Source organism: Pseudopipra pipra, chromosome Z (assembly GCF_036250125.1).
Source record: "Pseudopipra pipra isolate bDixPip1 chromosome Z, bDixPip1.hap1, whole genome shotgun sequence".
NCBI classification, from domain to species: Eukaryota; Metazoa; Chordata; class Aves; order Passeriformes; family Pipridae; genus Pseudopipra; species Pseudopipra pipra.
Window position 1 is genome coordinate 50893878 of NC_087581.1, and position 20713 is coordinate 50914590.

General features: G+C 39.9%; 1 protein-coding gene across 11 annotated transcripts in view; it reads left to right on the top strand.

The window, feature by feature from the left end:
* ADGRV1 (adhesion G protein-coupled receptor V1) overlaps window positions 1–20713 on the top strand; it is a 274930-nt gene that overhangs the window by 192702 nt on the left and 61515 nt on the right. For all 11 annotated transcript variants that reach the window (XM_064642967.1, XM_064642974.1, XM_064642968.1 and 8 more), the window contains 2 exons: window positions 6314–6430; window positions 13616–13794. In XM_064642967.1, the coding sequence (XP_064499037.1) occupies window positions 6314–6430; window positions 13616–13794 (296 nt within the window). The remainder of the gene's footprint in view (window positions 1–6313; window positions 6431–13615; window positions 13795–20713) is intronic.

Below are 20713 nucleotides of genomic sequence, written 5' to 3' on the forward strand. Positions count from 1 at the left end.
ACAAGCAGTTATTTTTACATTTTCGCTGACACTAAGCACACCTTTCTGGGATAACAGTATCTGAATGCATTAATTAACAAGCTTAAGAACTTTTTAAACATGTTATTTGAGCCAAATTGTCACATTAACTTCTTCTATTCAGCTACATTTGAGAGCTTAACAACTTAACAACCTTACCAATTTAAACAAAGTTACTGAGGAACTAATGAAGAAATAGAAACAAACTCTTAAAGCTACAGTGTTCTTACTAAATGTTTCAAGACAACCAGATACATATTAAATTGGTTTTGTATGTGCCTCAGGAGGATCACAGCATGAGCTGTAGCGTTGAGCTGTGCAGAGGGGCAGCTCAGCTAGGCTGCAGCTCAGCCTCGCTCTGTTCCAGTACAAGGGGCGTTGCCTGTCTTTCCCGGCCCCGGCCTTGCTGTTTATTTTCCACCGCGGGCTGCAGGATCGCCCCCCCAGGGGGTCTCTGCCGTGGCACCGAGTGGTGGCCACGCCGCCTCCTTCTCTGCCCGCGGCAGATTACACGCAGGGCTCTGCTGTGTGCTTGCAGCTCGTGCTGTCCCAGCCCTGCGGGCTCTCACTCCCGCCCGAGCCGCACAGAGCTGTGTCGCCGGGCCAGCCCATATAGCCGACCCGGGGTCGGGCCGACCCCCTGGCCGTTTCTTGCCCTGTTCTCTGTGCGGCTTCGGTCCGGTCCCGGCTCCGGTGGGGCTCCGCAGAGCCGCCCCAGTGTGCGCTCCCCCGCGGACGCCCACATGCGCCGCGAGCATCGCATACGGTCCGTCCCGCCGCCACCCAAGCCGCCGCGGAGCCGCGTCCCGCTCGCACCGTGTCCTGTCCCGGCACAGCACACCCTGCGCAGCTGCAGCTGCTGCTGTTGCTGTGGCCCCGGGCCACACCATGTGTCCCCTAGCCGGGGCCACGCCAAGCTGGGTCGGGTCCGCGCTCTGGCCGCACGGACCCAGTGCTCCACGCCGCCGCAAGCCGCTAGCCCGCACCGTGAGCCTTTGCAAGCCCCACAGCTGCGCTTCCCGCGCCGCCGCTGCTGACAAGTACCGCAAACAGTGCTTTTTCAAACCCCGCGCCGCTTCGTTCGCCCGCAGGCGTTGTAGCTGGTGTTTATTTAAGGGATTTTCGCACTGCTTCTGCGGAGCGTAGCAGGTCCAACAGACTCCTTTAACAGCAGCACAGAGGCAGCCGGCGCAGGAGCAGTGCTCTGTCCCTGCGCTGCACGAGTGCTTGTCTTTTTTCAGAGGGGGTAAACCCAACTCCCTCGTGTGTCCTCTGTTGTTTCACTGCTTACTGAACTAACATGCTCTAAGCGCGGTTCCTCAAGCTGGGACACCCGGCAAGCTGACTGTGGGCAAAATGTCGACTCCCAGCCCACGGCACGGCCCCACATGGCTGCAACTCGGCAGTGCCTCGTGGACTCAGGATCTGTCTCTCCCTAATAACCACGTGGTTCGCGCCACGTGCTCGCTTCTGCCCGCGCAAAACCCAGCCCATGTCTTTTGTTAGGGTCTCTCGTTTTGCACGCGGTTTTACCCCACCCCCACATCTGCTCTCGGTCTGGGGGAGTCCTTTGTCTGTAAGGGCTCATGGGGGGAACAGAAGGTTTAAAGTTTTTCTCCGTGGACGAGTTTAAGTTTCTTTGTGAGATTTTTAAGGTGTCCACATCTTCTATCTTTGTTTTCTCTGGAGCTGTCTCTCCCAAGTTTTTTCCAAGCAGTCACCCTAAGGATTTTGCTTAGCAGAAGTCCTGATACAGTTATAATTTCCCTTGAATTTTAGCTTCCCATGCCAGCTTCTTACTTGAGTTCTCTGTAGCTTTATCTTTTCTTTCTTTCAAACCTTGCTCTGCCAGGTCTCTCATGCAGACAATACTTAGGTTCTCGGAGCTCCCACGCGGCTCTACTGCACGATGTTCCAGTCCTTTTTGCACTGGTATTCAATGTCCTTTCTTTAACGACGTTTTCTGCCTGCTTTTAGCTCGGTATATGACGTCTGGCTTTTTTTCGGAGAGCGTTTCTCAGCTTTTAAAACAAGCTCGTTCGAACGCTACCGTAATTCTCCTTGTTACAAGGCAGCCTCTAATCGTCCCTGATACAGGGAGTGGCCCCAGTTCAGGGCACTAGATATTGTTTTATTAATATAATAAGCAAATAAGACATACAGACCCGGCTTGATTGGGGGTTCACTGCCAAATCCTCTTTATTCAAATGAGACAACAGTTTATATATGGGTTAACACATCACACTATGTGATCTTAACAGCCAGTCACACCAAGGCACTTCACTGCAGGTGAGATAGAATACTTGCAAAACTACATGTCCCAGGCTGCTGTTTGGCACCCTTCCTGAAAGCCAGATCCTACAACGAAATGACCACTGTTAGGATCCATTTCCTTAAGACATATATAAAGGCATTTCTATCTAGAGGAAGGCAAGGTCTAAAGCTTTGTGAGTTCGTACTGTGAAACGGTAATTTCCAGAAATCTCAAAAAGTGGCATGAGTATACTGACATGTTCCTGTTCTAGAGGAGCTGACCGGTTGCTCTTCAGGTTTCTCCGGGTGGGGAGGATCTTTTTCAGCTACAAGAGGCAGAGTGCTTCCTGCTGGAATGAAAAAGCAAAACTATTGTGAGGAGATGTATTAGGCCCTAGCCCTGTGCTCTGCTTCAGGGCTAAATGTTTGTTGTTCCTCTGCTTGATGCTTTTACATCTGATGGGGTTAGCCCTCTCCACAGCTCTTTCCCTAGAGCATTGCAAGGTGTTCTCTTTCTTTTTTCTTCACCCATCACAACATGCTGCCTTTTCAGCACTTCTTGCAACTGGGAAAGATTATTACTCTCAGATTAGAATTGGACTCGATGATCCTTGTGGGTCCCTTCCAATTCAGCGTATTCTGTGATTTATTCTCCCCCTGTAAAAATATTTTTCACTTCTTAAAACTATAAATTATGCTTTACTGCTTTATTGTTTTATTTTTACCATTTGTTCTACTTATTACTTAGGGGATTTAACATTTGCAGTATCTGTGCTGAAAGTTCCTGTTTTCTATTTTTGAACAAATTGTATAGCTAATGCATGAGATACACTTAGGTGTTTATAAAATAATTTTTTCAGTATTTACTGCATTCAGGCTGAAGAATTTGGATAGAACATTAAGACAGACTGGTTTGGGTGGAATGTGGTAAATCAATTACCTTTAGATTTCAACAGAAAAACCTTCATGTCCTCATCACTGGGTGTTGTGCATTCTCTGAAAAGGAATACATTAAGTGATATGGTTTGCCATAAAACGCAAAGGAAGAAGTCTTATTTAAGTTGTTTGGTTTTTTAAAAAACAGAAGGTATTATTCTTTCATCACAATGCTTTGAATTCATCAGTTTCGTTGCACTTCTGTTGAATGGCTCTGAAGAATTGTCACATTAGCAACTTTAATATAATACTTTCCAAACAAGTTCAAATCAGTTTTCAGTCAATCTCGCTGTCTGCATATCCAGCCTGTAAGTCAACAGCCTGTCATCTTTTGGGAGATAAAGTCAAAAGTCTTACGAAAGTCCAGGTAGACAATATCTGCTGCTCTCCCCTCATCTACTAGGCCCGTCATTTCATCATAGAAGTTTACCAAGTTGGTCAAGCATGACTTTCCTCATTGAAACCATGCTGGTTACTCCTGATGATTTTCTTATCCTCAATATGCCTGCAAATGGTCTCCACCATGAGCTGCTTTGTCACTTTCCCATGGATGGAGGCTGACCAACCTCTGGTTGCCTGGGTTCTCTTCCTTGCCCTTCTTGAAGATGCAGGTGACATTTGCTTTCGTCCAGTCTTTGGGCCCTTCTCCCTGTCACTGTGGTTGGTCAAAAATTATCTGCCAGCTCACTCAGCACTGGTGGGTGCATCCTATCAGGTGCCATGGTCCAGTTTCCTTCCACCAAGAGTACACCTTCCTTGCTCCCACCTTACCCCCGGTCTCTGGAACCTGGAATTCCTGAAGGCTGGTCTTACTAGGAAGGTCTAGAGCAAAGACAACATTTAGTACTTCCACGTTTTGTTGCATTGTAAAGTTAAGATTTGTTTCCATGCGTCATGTGATGTATCCCCATTTTAATGTCTAACATATCTTAGCATTTCAGCACTTACCATGACAAGCTAGAATACTACTGCTCAGTATTGCACTTATTCTTCATACATAATTCTTATTTCAGGTTTCAGACAAGCTACTTCTCTCTTGGCTGTTGTTTACCTGATTGGTATGGAATTTCTTTGGTCTTCTGGTCTTTCCTTTTTCTCTTTTGTACAATTTTCAAAAGGGACTGTGGTGGGTTGACCTTGGCTGGACACCAGGTACCCACCCAGCCGCTGTATCACTCCCCTTCCCAGCAGGAAGTAATGTAAAATAGTAATGAAGGAGGATTAGTCCAGGAACTCAGATCTGAGAAGAAGCAGACTAATGGGGAAAGACAACTATGGGTGAGTGATGAATGAAGAGAGGTATTGCGCTGATCCTAAAGAACTGGTTGGGGGAACAGAAAATAACATGCCCAGGCAAAATGCACCAATGATAGAAAGAAGAGAAGCACTGAATGGTAGTGAGCTGACATCTAGAGAGGTGTGAATGGCTTTGAGGACTGAAGTATGAAATACAGGAATATTTCTAGAACAAGCTGAACAGTCGTAAATTGTAGGCTAACAGCAAAATTCTGTGCCAAGAGGTAGGTGATTGGAAATAAGAAGAAAAGCTGTGTGTACCAGATGATCACTGAGGTATTACTGTATATCAGTCCAAAAAGCCAATTGTATCCTGGGCTTCTTTAAAAGCAGTGTGTCCAGCAGGTTAAGGGAGGGGATTTGTTCTCTCCACTCCACTTTTGTGAGACCCCATCTGCAATCATATTTGGAGTCCCCAGCACAGGAAGGACATGGACCTGTTAGAGTTCGTCCTGAGGAGGGCTACCAAGATGATTTAGAGGGATGGAGCACCTCTCCTACGAGGAAAAGCTAGGAGAATTGGGCTTGTTCAATCTGGAGAAGAGAAGGCTTCGGGGTGACCCAACTGAGGCATTCCAGTACCTGAAGTGAGCCTACAGGAATGATGTAGGGTTACTGTGAGAAACAAGGTAAATTGATCCAGGCAGATGCTGTATGCATGGAACTAAACTGCTTTTGCTGTCCATACCAGCTTAAGCATCTCTGCAGAGTTTCAAGTTGTGCAGTGGCTTATTTAACCCTGAGAAATGTAGCCTCAGGGAGGATACTGCTGCTGTGAATTCATGATAGTACGAACCCCAGGAGGAAATCCTGTGTAACCTGAGAGACTTTCCACAGAAATAAAACCAGATATAAATGGACCATGAATAAGTGCAGGCCGGAAACTAGGAGGCAGCTCTCAGCTAGCAGAGGAGTGGTGTTCAGATACAGCCTACTGCTTGGAAACAGCATTACAGAAATACTTCATACAGGAACATAAAAATTTGTAATTCATCTCATGTTTATAGTTTATATTTTGGTGTTGATGACGTAGGTTGAATACTCTGGTACTAATTGCATTGAAGTAGTTGCTAGGTAAGTGACTTAAAGTTTTAAAAGAATTGAAGTATCTGATTAACTGAGTAAATGACTGTCAGATGGGGACCCTGTCAGAGATCTTTTTGCTGTTTAACAAAAGTGCATTGATTCACTTTATTTTTTTTTCTTCACTTTTTCAAGCAGAATCTTGTCAATTATATGCTATCACCTTAATTTTCAATGTGATACAGACCTGTCACAATCAAATGAACAAAAGTGTCAGCCCGCTACTTGGATGACTTAAGTGACTTGTTATCCCCTAGTTAGATCATATTGGGTCAAGACTGATCATGTTGAGAAGTACCAGGAAGAAGCACTATGTTATCATCTCAACATAGAACTAAATAGCAGTACACGAAAGTTGTGTGGAAAGGGCTATCTAAAACCATAAGTTCTCTGTAAAAAGAGCTCTGAATAATTGGTATTATAAGGAGCATATATTTTGAAGTCCCAAGAGAGAACAATTTGTTCCTATAGGTGGTACATATTTTTCTTATTAAAGTAATAGGTTCCTTATTACAAAAGGTTGCCCACTACAGTTAAAGCTGGTTTTGTGGTTGACAGTGTAACTTGTTTTGTGTGAATATTAAATGTCCAAGATATTTTTATGCACCTCTGAAAACAGTAATTGATTGTATATTTTACTTCCAAACTAAAGATTCCCCCTCCATTGTCATTATTAAATTAATTCTGTTTAATTCCAATATACATGTATTCATTTTTTCCCCTGCAGATTTCGTTTCTGGCCTCTGCTTACATGAGCCAGCATATCTCAGAGGAAAGCTGCTCTGCCCTTGCATCTGTTACCCATTATCTTTACCTCTGCCAGTTCAGCTGGATGCTTTTTCAGGTTGGTCTCTTAGTCTTTTTCACTGCTTCCTCAAAACATCTGTTAAAGTAACTGACATTTAGACTGTATTTCTATTATACTGTAGTGTGTATATATATATATATATATGAAATTCAATGCTACTAGAAGGGCAAAACGTTAGGTGGCTTTTATTAAACCTAGAGTGTCACAGCTCCAAGGATATGTATCTGAACACTATAAAGATTTTTGCCACTCATATCCATTACAACTGTGTAAGAATGCCCTCATCTCACTTCATCCTTTAAGTTACTGTCTCAGAACTCTGAAGAACTGTTTTTCTTAGTGTTAATAGTGTTTCTAAGCTTTCTCATTTGGTCTTTTGAAGCAGTCTCTTACAGGTGAAATGTGAATGTAAACTACACTGTAATTTTTTGAGTCAGTAGCATTTTAGTCATTAGACTTGTATAACGTGACACACGTACCTTCATATATTTGCATTAAAATAAGGAGTATATGTATTCATAATTTTTATAGAATCATAGAATCATTTAGGTTGGAAAAACCCTCTAAGATCATCAAATCCAATGGCTAACCCACTACTGCCAAGTCAACAACTAAACTATGTCCCCTCCTTTTCTCCAGGACGAACACCTCCAGCTCCCTCAGCCACTCCCCAGTGGCTCCAGGCTTGTGCTCCAGACCATTCACCAGCTCTGTTGCACTTTTGATATATTATATAATAGTAAACAGCAGTGGTGGAAAAAATGGTTGAACTAATGTGGAACACTATGAACGATCAAATTTTTTATGAAAAATTGCATCCAGTTGTAAGTTAGTCAAAATAACAAGCTGTGGGGTTATTTGAAAAATACATTTTCTTGGCTTTGTCTAGAAATGTATATTTAGCACCAATACATGAGTTATACCATTTATTTGTCTTTTATTTTAATAGGATATGTCCACAGGACATTTATTATAGCATACAGCTTTATATGTGCAGCTCCATACATTACCATACAAATCCTCCAATATGCAGGCTGTCAGAGCAAACCAAGAGTTGCAAATTAGGCTGTACAGCTTTCTCTGCCAGTAACATTCATGTGATATGTGGCATTTTCCTGGGATTATGTCAGGCTCATGTTCACTGAGAACCCTAGCAGCCACTCCAACAGCTCAACTGTGCTTGTTGGCCTCAGCAAGCTGCAGGTAGATGGTCTCAGTACAGAAATCTGTTTGCTTGGCTAATGATGTTCTCCTAGGTTTACTAGTCTAAATTATTTTTATATTCTTCACAGTTGCTCATTCACTTTATTCCTAAGTATCTTCAGATCTCTTCAACATTTGCTATTTTGGACAAAGTAATGCTTTTAAGTTGCCTTTTTACTGGCATATCTCAAGGTTTGGCCCCTTGGTTTTGTGGGTATTTCAACATCCCTTCCTACGTGTTATGTTGAGTTGCAAAAATCACTTGTAATGACAAAAAAAATTGTATGTCTGGTAACAGTTGATCGTTTTTATGTCTCTAATTGAAATCTAGTGTTATTTTTTTGAAGTAAATTCTGTCCGAATCCTAAGAACTCGCATGTCCCATTGCATTTAGTGGAGCCTCAGGCTTGTGTTAGACATGAAGACTCTTCAAGCAAATCTGACAGGACAAAGGTGGTTAAGAGGGAATGCATCACAGCCTGTTGATTCATGAGCTGATAAGAGCTGCCAGGAGTAAAACTCAGAACGAAGAGGAGTACCCTTTTTGTAGGTGCAGGTCTTCAGCTGTGAATAATTCCTGAACTTTGAAAGACCAAAAAGGAAAGAAATCATCTGAAATACAGATCAACCCAGCCTCAGCTACAGTTCTCTTGACTGGGAATAGGCCCTAAAGTTATATGTCTCATTGCAGAGTGACTAAGCATGCCAGGGCATGAAAGGAGTGCTGGGAACATCTCTGTGCTCAAATTGGTCCCTACAACAATAATAGCGAAGCTTGTGGATCTGAAGGAAAACCAGATGAGTTTGGGAAGTCTAGATGCTTCTGCCTTCTGAATGGCAAATTTAAAAGGCTGGGAAATGAATGTTTGTATTTCTCAGCATGGTATACTTAATATACATTACTTGATTTGGAAGGCAGAATTAATCACATATTTATACTTAAATGGAACTTAAGTACTTCCACCTGGGAAAGAGCAAAAATACAGGAAGAGATTGTGTGTTGCTTGTGCAGCCCTCTGTGAGACTGCACAGCGTAGTGCATATGCTTGATCCCTGACTCTCATCATACAAATCTGTTGGTGACAGGCTTGATCACTGCATACAGAAATGGGTGAATGTGATAATCAAGTACAGACAGAGTGTAGGTATGTGGAACTGAAACATCCATAAACCCTAGACAATTTTAAGTGATCAAAAGGTGGTGAAGCAACATTTCCAGGCAACAAAACCCTAGAGGAAAACATAGATTTGACAGTAGAGTTGGACATATGCAGATTCAGTTCTGTGGTCCAGATCAAAGATTTTCATCTTCTAAACTCTCGAATAACTTCCTTACTTTCTTTTTGTAATCTTTCCGTCTACTAAGTATATTAATTATGCTTAAAATTTTGTTTTATATCAGTACTGGTTTATATAAGTACAACAACAGTATCTATAGCTTCATATTCAAAATCTTGTTCTATTTTTAACTTCTTGTGTTTGTAAATTTACATTCAATTTCAATATTTGTGTTACACATGTACTACTACCAATATATTGGCTGAAATGTAGAAATTGAAAGGACCTCAGAGGTCCCCTGGTCCGTTTTCAATGTCAGAACAAAGGCCACATCAAAACATCCTTACATGACTGATTGTTCCTCTCCCTTTGTATTGCATTATTTTGTTTCTTGACTTATACAGGGAGAATTTATAAGCTGCAGAATGTTGAAATCATTACCTCCTTTTTTTAAGGATGAGACTTTCTTGACTGCAAAAAGAAAGGAGTAAGTTAGGTGCAAATGACTGTTTGTGCCCACAGAGAGAGCTTAGCTTGTAATATTTGCCTTATATTAATATCTGAAATTCAGAAGTCCTCATCCTGACAACTGGACAGCATAAGCCTGTTTTTTCAAATTCAGTATGTGCTTTTATCTTAAGAGCACACACTAAGGGTGTCTTTCTGTATTCTGTTGTTCTCCCAGGGACAAATATTTAACATGACAACCATGTTTTAAGAAAAATAATTTTCTTCTTTTAGCATTTTCTAATGTATGGCAAAAAAAAAAGTTACCAGAAAAAGTTAAAAGCTGTCTTTTGAAGTTCCCAGTTGCCAAATCTGACATAGAGTAAAATTATGGAAAATATGGACTCTGTGCTTTTTTGAACTGTTGTTACTGTGAAGTAAATCAACAATGAAGGTATGAATTCAACAAGCAAATCAGAAACAAAAGTCATGAACTTGCTGTTCCCCATACCTGAATGTGGATTTAATGGTACGTTAAATTTTCTGTAAATATGTGTCAGACTTGTAAGGCAGTTACTGATCTTACAGGAACTTTAATGTTCTATTGGGTTTTTTTTAAGAATAATTCATGGACTGCTTAACAGCTTCAGAAAAGGAAATATATGAAAGCATGCAAATATAATATGAAACCTCCTGGCAAACCTAAAGAGAAGGAAAATAAAAGTTTTCCTACTGAATTGGAAAAGACTTTATTTAAAGTATTTGGCACCTATTATTTGCTGGATGTCCACAGATTATCACAAATGCTGAGGCACTAGTACAGGTTGACCAGAGAAGCTGTGGCTGCCTCATCCCTGGAAGTGTTCAAGGGCAAGTCGGAGATGGGACTTGGAGCAACCTGGTTGTTGTGGTTTAGGTATGATATTCTCCAGTTTAGTGCTTCCACTGAAACCATGCACAACTAGCTCACTCTTTCCCTCTCTCTACCCCCTGTGCTGGAGAGGAGAATTGGAGGCACACAAGGTAAAGATCACTATTTGAAGTAAGAAAAATTTACTGGAAACAGCAATGAGATAAGAAAACAGTGACCAGAAACGGTAGTACCTGACCTCTCCCTCTGGCATGACCTGGAAGGAACTCGGTCTCCACAGAAGAGACTCCCTTCCCCCTGCCCCCAGCAATGATGTGAGGTAATCTCTGGGCCCTGGCCATGCCCCCTCCTGTCTACTGCAAAAAATAACCCTGTCCTGACTGGAACCAGGACACTGTTCTAGTGGAAAGTGTTCCTGCCTATGGCAGGATGTGTGGAACTAGATGGCCTTAAGGTCCCTTCCAGTCTAAACCATTCTATACATCTGTGATTATCACTAAAGGTAAATGAATTAATAAATAAAGAAATAAACAAAAGCATCCCAGGTTTGGGAAGGTAATTTCCATTAATCGCCTCATTCTGAAAGAAAAAAGCTTCACTGGAGTTCACATTGTCTCTTAAGAGTGTTATATGAATAAACAATTATTATTCGTTCCACATCAGAACGATCACAACTTGTCCATTTGTTCTTCCACCTGAGCAAGTGGGAAATGGACTGTACGTTTTATTCTTCTGTACAACTGGTTATTGTTGCAGCATGGCAACAGGAAAGGATTTGCCAAAATTAGCTCCACTGTTATTTAATTGAATAAATTTTGGAGCCTCAAAAGGGGTTGAAGATAAGAACATATAATTATCAAAATACAAATATCACTGTGCAGGAAATGGTGAACAATCCAACCTCGCTTGCATCTTTACAGCAGTAAGTGTTCTGCTGTGATAAATGAGGTGAGATATGTAAGTGTGGCTAAATGAATACAGAGCAAAGACGTGAGGTATGATTTTGTCGAAAGCAGTTTCAGTCGGATGACTGAGAACAGTGTTCACCAGGTTGTCAGAATCAGTAGAACCAACAGTCCTTGAACGTAATGGCATATATCAGTTCAAGGATTTTGCTGTCTGGAAGTGCTTGCAATGAGGCACAGTCTAACCAGGACTACACAGACATGTAATTGAAGAATGTTTATTGACATAAGGAGACATGCAGAATATTTGAGTTAGTTTTCAATCCCATGTAAAAGTCAACAGAAGAAACAAATCTTTCCACAAACTGTGGATTTTTTTTCCAAATGCCATTTTTGTCTGTTTCATATTTTCTTTCTATGCATGTCCAGCAAGGGAACGAATAGTTTTTCTGTGTTCTTTCAAATTTCACAGGATAGTTAAAATTATATGGTAGGCTGTTCCTTTGTTCTTGTAAAGAAAACAAACTTTTCCTTTGTTCGTATAGCACCAATCACCAAATAAAAACAAGGAAGGACATAATAAATATTATTTAATTAATATAATTACAAACAGTGGACATAGCTATGAAATTTTATTCTCTAAAAAAGCATTTAAAACACTTACTAAACTAATTTTTTTTTAAAACAAGTCATTAGCATATGCAATGTGATTTATGATCCATGACAGAAAGTAATGTATATTCATGCTGCATAAGTCACAGAAGGAAATCTGTAATGATAGTTCACTGTTGAGACTTACATAAGTAATCCAGAAACAACTAATTAAATACTTGTACTGCCTTGTTCAAAAGGTGTAGACAAGCCCTTGGCTGAGGTGAATTTGCAAAATTTCATCAACAAAATAATCACATCGCAATGGTCTTTTCACTGTATATGGATTTTACCTATCCTAACAATAAATAGCTGAAAATTAAGCATGTAAATCAACATTATTATATGAAACCCTAATATAGACCATGGAGAGAGATGAGTGTGCTTGGGTAAGGATCAATGAGTGCTTGAAGGCACCTGTCCTGTCTCTATTGTCTGAGAAGACATGCTTAGAGGCACAAAATCAGATTAGATATCCTCTAGACAAAAAAAGACAAAATTAATGACTGATTCAACCCATATAAAAGACCAGAAATTATTATGTAGCTTGCAGAGCTGTAGCTGGTATAATGTATTTGAAGTGGAGAAAATGAAGAAAAATTTTTCAAAACATATTTTTATTTTGGATAGTTTAGGTGTTTATTAGAAACTAGCGTGTATATGTGCATTAAAAATGCTCAGCACACATTAAAGTGTTTCTGCTATCAATGTCTTAAAGAAAATGCAAAGATCTAAGCAATACTCTTAAGTATTTTGTTTTACTTGAAGGGTTTCCTTTATCGTGGTACCAGTTCTTTCAAGAGGTTTCAGTTATTTGACTTCATTTTGATTTGTGTATGGTTTTAAACTCTTAGTTATACTGTTTGATAATGACTTGATCATAAGAAGACACAGGCTTTTAAGATGCTTGTGAATTTATGTTCACTCACTTGCAGTTTTTTCTCAGACTCTTATGCAAATAATTTACAAATCACAGAACCATTGAAGATTCACGGATATCTTGAGACTACCTAGTGCAACACTGTAGCTCAGGTTGCCCAGGACCATGGTCATTTTGGTTTTGATTATCTGAGGACAGAGAACCCACAGCCTCTCTGGGCAGCTTGGCCCAATGTTTTACCAGGCCCACAGTAAGAAAGCTTCATGTATATTAACTTGTGCCCGTTGCCTTTAGCCCTGCCACTGGGCACCACTGAGGAGAATCTGTCTCCCTCTTCATCAGTGCCTCCTATCAGATATTTATACACATGGATAAGATCCCCCTGAGCCTCTTCTTTTCCAGGCTGAGCAGTCATGGCTCTCTCAGCCTCTCCTCATGGGAGAGGTGCTCCACCCCTTAATCGTCTTCATGGCCCATTGCTGGACTCGCTCCATGTCTTTGTTGTACTGGTGAGCCCAGAACACGGCCCACAGCCAGAACCATTAAAGGAGTTTAATGTGTTTCCTACAAGATTCATGGAGCAGAACAATAGCATATAAAAAATTAAATACAGGTCAACTTTAGAAATACTATATGCCAGTCTTTTATGTGAAGGTATGGATATCCAAGAAGAAAGTGATTTTTGCACCACAAAGCTATTTTTGCACATCAGAAATAGTGTTTTCTGCTGAACAGTGTGTCCCTTCCTTTCTGATAGCCTAATTCAAAAAATAATAGTTATATAAATAATATATTTCTTTTATAATATTTCTTTTGATTACTTAAGAGAAGAAAGTGAGGACAAAATATTTATGTTGAAAAGTGTTTGTACATATGCATACACTGGGACAGAAATATACTGCATTATGACCTTCAGAATGATTTGCTTTTTGGGATAGCTAATCATCCACCAAGCCTACTGACTGTTATTCTGCATTATTCTTCAGGCTGTTAATTTCTGGTATGTCCTTGTGATGAATGATGAACACACGGAACGGCGTTATCTGCTTTACTTCCTTTTGAGTTGGGGGCTTCCAGCTTTTGTTGTGATCCTTCTTCTAATTATTCTGAGAGGAATCTACCATCACAGCACAGCACAGATTTATGGCCTTGTCTACAGTGATCTGTAAGTATTCCTTTAATAAAGCATGAATTAGGCATTGTACTGTCTGTATTGGTTTGTATTTAATTTGCACACAGAGAAGGGAGTGTGCCCACAGCCAAATGCAGAAAGGAGCAGGGGGATTTCTCATCTGGTGGAGATGAAGCAAGTATGTTACCCATATGCAATACAGCACTTTCCATGCAATTGGGCTTTGCTCCAGTTTCTCCACAGCTCCATTCTGGGACGAGCATTGGCAGAGCTGACTCAAGCATATCTGCGTACTAAGTTATTTATTCTTTTCTAAGACTGTGCAGTTCGACGGTAAAGGACAGAAATGGCTACTGCTGCAGAATGAGCAGAAGAGCATGGGTTTATTCCATTTAATTTCTGTGTTAAAAAAAACTAAACCCCTATCTCTTTGGTTATAAAATGTATTTTCTGCTAAACAGTGTTACTACATTGACAAATACATGTCAAATATTGTTCCTGAAGTGTTCCTCTTGTAATGTTGGATATGTTGTGTTCCAAACTGTTCCAAATTTGAGCATTGCTGTATTGTTGACAATGATCATAGCTCTTTCAAAGCTATATATGAGCACAGAAAACTGTCCTAATTAAAACAATACATCTTTATAGAACCAGAGACATTTAAGTGAAGATACATAGAAAAATATTTTTGCTCTTCCCTACCTCTTTTACTCTGGCCCCTTTTGTGGCAAAGCTAATCTATGATGATAGCTGTTCTAGGATATGAGGCTAATATACTTATTCACTTTGTGTTGCAATTACATGCTTCATGTGCAGGAAAGAGTAAACACACAATTTCTTTTTAAAACAAGAGAAGAATGTACAAATTCTTTTTATGAAAACTTCTTATGGGAGTGCTTTCAGACTAGAGCCAAACTAGGAGAATATTTATCTGTCTTTAATAAAAGAGGAACATACAGTGTGTATCATTCCATTATAAGAGAACAAAATTCAGTGAGTTTGTTTTGTCACACAAAGTGAATTAGTGTGAGAAGTAGATACTTGAATTTAATATCTGTGTTTAAGTATATGCAAATATATATATATATTTGTGTCCTTATAAATATTATTTGTATATACATTTGTGTGTGTACATCTGTACTGTGCATGCTAAGCAGGGATACCTGATTTAGATCTAAATTGGGTAGCATAAGCTGTCTGGCCATGTTATGTGAAGTTTAGTCCCACATTAATAGACACCAGCTCTCAATTCAGAAATGTATCTGAGGTCCACAGCAGCAGACCATTGCTGATGTTTATGTTATATCAGGAAGTGCTCCATAGCTCTATACCATCCCACACACATTGATGTTTCTTCACAGAACATGGTGAAAAAGAATGCTATCTTTTTCTTCATGGTAATATGCTTTTTTGTGCATAGTAAACATAAGAAATGTGCATAACATCATCAAGTTTTCCAATTGCAGTCAAGCTGTGAGTTCATGGTACATTATGCAGTGAACCACAGTTTTCCAGCTGTTTCACTCTTAATGTCCATGTCTCATTCTTTCAAAAACAAGGAAAAATATCTAAATTCTGATAAAATTATTAAGTAGAGGAAAATTGCTCAGTCCAACTCATTGCCCAAATTAAATATAGTTTTTTTCCAGCATTCTGTCACCGTAAACAAATACCAGAGATCATCCCAAACTTAGTGAGTATGCAGCTTATTCCAGCTCTGTCAGTGTGAACACTGTAAGAGATATTTGCAAGGATTTTCATAAATAACATTAATGTTAGTTCCTGATTTGAGGAGCACTTTAAGAGTTGCTCCTCATTATACAAAAGGACTTTCAAAGCCAGAATGTAGAAAAGAGGACAGACTGAACTATATCTATCACCTGGTTTGATTTTTCCAAACCAGGATGCAGTAGTGGAAAAAGTGACAAGGAGATTTGCAAATTCAAGGTCATTACATACTGACTTCAAAATCAGTCTCAGAATAGTTTGAGAACAATGGTGTGCTGGTAAGCTCTCACCAGTTTAATCCTGGTCAGTTGTAATTATCTTACATTTACAGAACAAAGAAACAAGCAGAAGATCTAAAACAGAAATCCTTGACAGTAAAGTAGCTGTCTAATTTCCCCTGTAACCCTGAAAATTTCAATACCATTTGAAGGCGGTGGAACCACACCTGTTTGCAGGATTTTGGCTTAACTCATCTGTTTCTGATACCAGAGTCCAGAATTATTTAATTATATCAGTTTTTGTTCACAAACATGAGTTTAAAGGTTAATTATGCTACATTCACTGGATTTGTACCTAAGAGACTGTCCAGAACTGTAAGATATGTTACAAAAAAAATGTACTACTCTACAATTGTCCAGAATCACAGATCAGAGGAGCTTGAACTTTTAACTCAATTAGGTGATTTAAATCTCCTACCTATAGTAGCATGTTTTTTATAAACTCAAGAACTACTCGTTGCAGCTTTAAGCTTTGAGTCTGACTACATCTTCTTGAAAACAAACTGCCCTAAGAAGGTCAAAGGACTTTTTTTGTTAGAATTTAAGCTAAAACGAGTAACCTTTGAAAATGAGAAAACTGAAAGTTTTAAACTTGACAGAATAAAAATTCAAAAGTTTATAAACAAGTATCTCTCTGCCCACTGTATGCACGCAAAAGCTGGTCAAGCTGTTTTTCAGGCATGACTTTAATCATACTTTCACCTACCTTTTTTTTCATTGTAGAAAATTCTGTAATTTCCTCCAGTTCCCAGAAGGTGGTTTTTTTTGTTGTTCATGTTCCCCTAGTGGTCAGTGTTTGGCTCAGTACTGTTTAATGTCTTCATTGAACTGAATGAAGGGATTAAGTCTACCAGAAGCAAATTTATGAATGACACCAGGTTGGGTGGGAGTGTTGATCTGCTGAAGGTAGGAAGGTTCTGCAGAGGAACCTGGGCAGGCTGATTAGACGGGCCAAATCCAACAGGATGAGGTTCAACAAGACCAAGTGCCAGGTCCTATACTTTGGCCTTAACAACCTCCTGCAGTGCTACAGGCTGGGGGAAGAGTGGCTGGAAAGTGACTCAGAGGGAAAGACCTGGGAGTCCTAGTTGACAGCAGCTGAACATGAGCCAGCAGTGCGCCCAGGTTGCCAAGAAGGCCAATGGCATCCTTGCCTGGATTAGGAACAGTGTGGCCAACAGGTCCAGGGAAGTGATTGCCTCCCTGTACTCAGCACTGGTGAGGCTGCACTGTGTCCAGTTCTGTGCCCCTCAATTCAGGAAGGACACAGAGGTACTGGAGCATGTCCAGGGAGGGCTCTGGAGCACAATGAGGAGCAACTGAGGGAGCCAGATTTGTTTAGCCTGGAGAGGAGAAGGCTCAGGGGAGACCTCATCACTCTCTACAACTCCCTGAAAGTAGGTTGTAGCCAGGTGGGGGTCAGTCTCTTCTCCCAGGCAAGCAGTGATGAGAGGACACAGTCTCAAGCTGCACCACGGGAGGTTTTTCACAGAAAGAGTGATTAGATGTTGGAATGGGCTGCCCAGGGAGGTGGTGGAATCCCTGGGTGTGTTTAAGGAAAGACTGGGCGAGGCAGTTAGTGCCATGTTCTAGTAGAGAAGATGTGTTTGGTCATAGGTTGAGCTTGATCTCAGAGGTCTTGCCCAACCTAATTGGTTCTGTGATTCTGTCTCAGACATGGATGTCTGTTACTCGCTCTTTTCCCTCCGTCAGTTCCTCCAGGTTCTATGAGTGTCTCTGTTATAGCAGGATCATTTATTTGCATAAGGGAAAAATTATTTCCTCTCTCAAGAGAATCCCCCTTATAGATTAATTTTCCTCTTTAAAATTCCCTGTGGCAAATAGAGTACAGAATAAGCACGTGTGCCTTTACAATACTTTAAAATCATAGAAATACACATGTATTTGGTTTCAGTGATAGTGATATGATAACATTGTCAGCACAAAAAAGGTAAACTAAATGTTCTCATGTCTTCTTTGTATCATATCATCTGTCATGATAATATCTGTGAGAAATAATGTAAAAGATTGTCCACTGAAATTCCTTTCTAGAAAAAAGCAAATACTTCTATCTCCTCTACAGTCTAGACCCAAGGCAGAGTTTTTTGCAGGAAAGTCACTGAATCTGTGACTGTGCAACCACATTCATGGGGTGAGAAAACAGAAGGCTAAAGAAAGCTGGAAATTATGAACTTTTTACTGTGACTAAGCATTACAGCTGTTTATGTTGCTTACACTGCAGTTTTTCCAAATCAAGCTCTTACATGTGGGGATGGCTCAGGGCACAAAGTAATGTCTAGGAGCTATGGCCAATATGATTTGGATAAGAAAGTCCACGGAATACACATTTCAGTACCAGGCACGTTGCAATGGGTCAAGGGCACCTTGTGCCATGGTTTCTCTGTAATCGTAAGTCTGTCATTCTGGTGCACTGACCCTTAACCCAGTCAGAGAAGTATACTGGGCACTGCCTTGGGTCTCACTCAGTTGTATGACTGTCTCACTGCTGGCATATGTCCTGGGCACAGATCCCTGGCTTACTAGCTGTTCCCTAAAATGGAGATCTACTTTCTTTAACCCAAGGACCAGTAACAGGAATATTTTAGCTTCAGTGAGCTAATTTCTGTCCAAGCTCTGAACCAGAGCTACTTGAGTTATGGTGACCCAGCATCACAATATAGGCATCCATATATATATACACATATATATATACACACACATACACATATATATAGGGAAAATACTCAACTTCCCTCATCTACAGCATAAGCTAAGAGAGTACAAAGTTTGATGATTCTATATTCTGTACTTGTGCTTTATTTTCTAAGTTCTTCTATTACTACTGGTGAAGCTGCCTAATGTGCTACCCACTGCTAAGAACTATTTAAAAATACCTCACTTCTAAATGTGCTAACTTTAATTACCTTTCATTTATCCCTCATTACCAATATATTTTCAGTGGAGGAGAATAGTTGGGTACAGGAACAGGTATTTGAGCGCCTTTTATATCTTGGCAAATATTTATTGTTAAGCAAATGTTAGCATATCAGAATCAGACCTAATCATTGTGCTGTGCTTTTAAAGCATTAAAATAAAGAAAGATAAATTCTGCCTTCTCTGACTGATGGAAATTTGAAAAGTGAGTACAGAAAAGTATTTATTATTGTAAAATTCCCAATCACTATGGGATGGTTAAGTTCTGACAAATCATGGTATTGTGGTAAAGGGTTGAAGAGATAGGTTGTTATAGGTGAAAGCTGCACCTGCTAATGACCATGGGGCCTGATTCTTCAAACAGTTTCAGATGAGGGAATTTTTGGGCCCAGACAAAACTCCAGGAACTTCTCTGAAGCCTGTGCAGCACTACAGCAGGAGTAACAGAGAGCATCTGCAGGATGAAGGCTTCCTTCCCTGTTACTGACAGCTATCGAAAGCTTCGTATTTCCTTTTGAGGTTGTACAGAAAATTAGCAGCATAGTCTTTCCTACTTTGTGATCTTTAATTAGCAGAATACAGCCTACTGCTACTAAACCAGCTTGTTCTCAGTTTATCTGTTTTCCAATAGTTTAGAAATGCCTTCATCTGATACACCAGAATAAAGCAGGAAATGCTAAAATAAGCAATAGTGAGATCAACACCAGCAGCTGGTTCTAACTACTCCATTGACACTGACAAACTGAGTCCTTCTAGTATTTGATCTTCCTGAAAAAGATGAGAAAAAATAGTACTTTGTGTTTTGTTTTGCTTTGTTTCCAATTTCACCACAGGATTATTCTGCAATAGGTCAATTCTGTGCTCAGATTTTAGCTGTATGAAGTACATGGACATTGACTAAATTTAGTGCAATGAGCTGTACTTTGGAAGACAAACTCTTGTCTATGTGATGTAAAAGCACAAGTAAATAAAAGTATATCTCACTTAACTGTGCTAAGGTACATCCAAGTGAAAGGAATAAAGCTTTAGCAGATTGATTTGTATTTATTAGTATTACATTTAATTTCTTGATATGCCTTGTAGAAAACCAGTATGTCCACAAAAATCTTTTGCATGACATTTCGTTATTATTTATGCCAAAGGGCAAGATTGTGAACATGAACCTCTTTTACGTTTGACAGTTTACACATTCTTTAAGTCACCTTGGCTTAAAGAATGGATAGAAAAAGTAAGCTAATTAGGAGTGTCGACCTTAAGACAGTACAAGGGAAACATTTTCTTGCATGTGAGAAACTACAACAAATATTAAATAGTAAAAAACCCCCAAAAATAGCCATAACAATAGATTGTAGTTTCAAAGCCATTGATAGTGACTGATACACATGAGAAGGAAGCCTTAGATTTAAACAGGAGCAAGATAATTAAATCCGACACGTAACTCCTTATATAATTTTAAAATTGCAGTGTTAGCAAGAACCCTGCTCTAAGAGATTTCAAGCAGGTTTCTTTCAGCTTAGTTGCCTGGTCCAGTGTGGAAGGCTGCAAGTCTTCTGGGTGTTCTGGAATGATCTCCCTGGGGTCTCCAGAGCTTCCACTGCTTTAGAAGTCTCAACTGTATTAACGCAGTGCTTATTCTGGGTCCTTGCTGCTTTTCCTTTGGCACTTCCTTAGTCTTTACTTTCACAGTAGGAAAAAAAAAATAAAGGAAAAAAAAAAAGAAAAATAGGTATAAAATTGTTCAGAAAAATTTTAAGAGGGTCATATAATGAGAAGACTGAAACACAGTAAGTCATGTTCTAAAACAACAGCAGATTAAGTTTTGGGTTATCATTATAGGAAAGCATTGTTTAGGCATTTCATTTTTCCCCTTTTCCCAACTGTTTAGCTCTACAATAACAGCAGCCATAGAGTAAAATAAGGAAATAGGTTTTTTAATTTCTTAGGTCTGGTTTATTGACAAGACTGTTGTTGCAAACACTGACTCAAACTGAATCTTCTGAAGATCCTGTTCT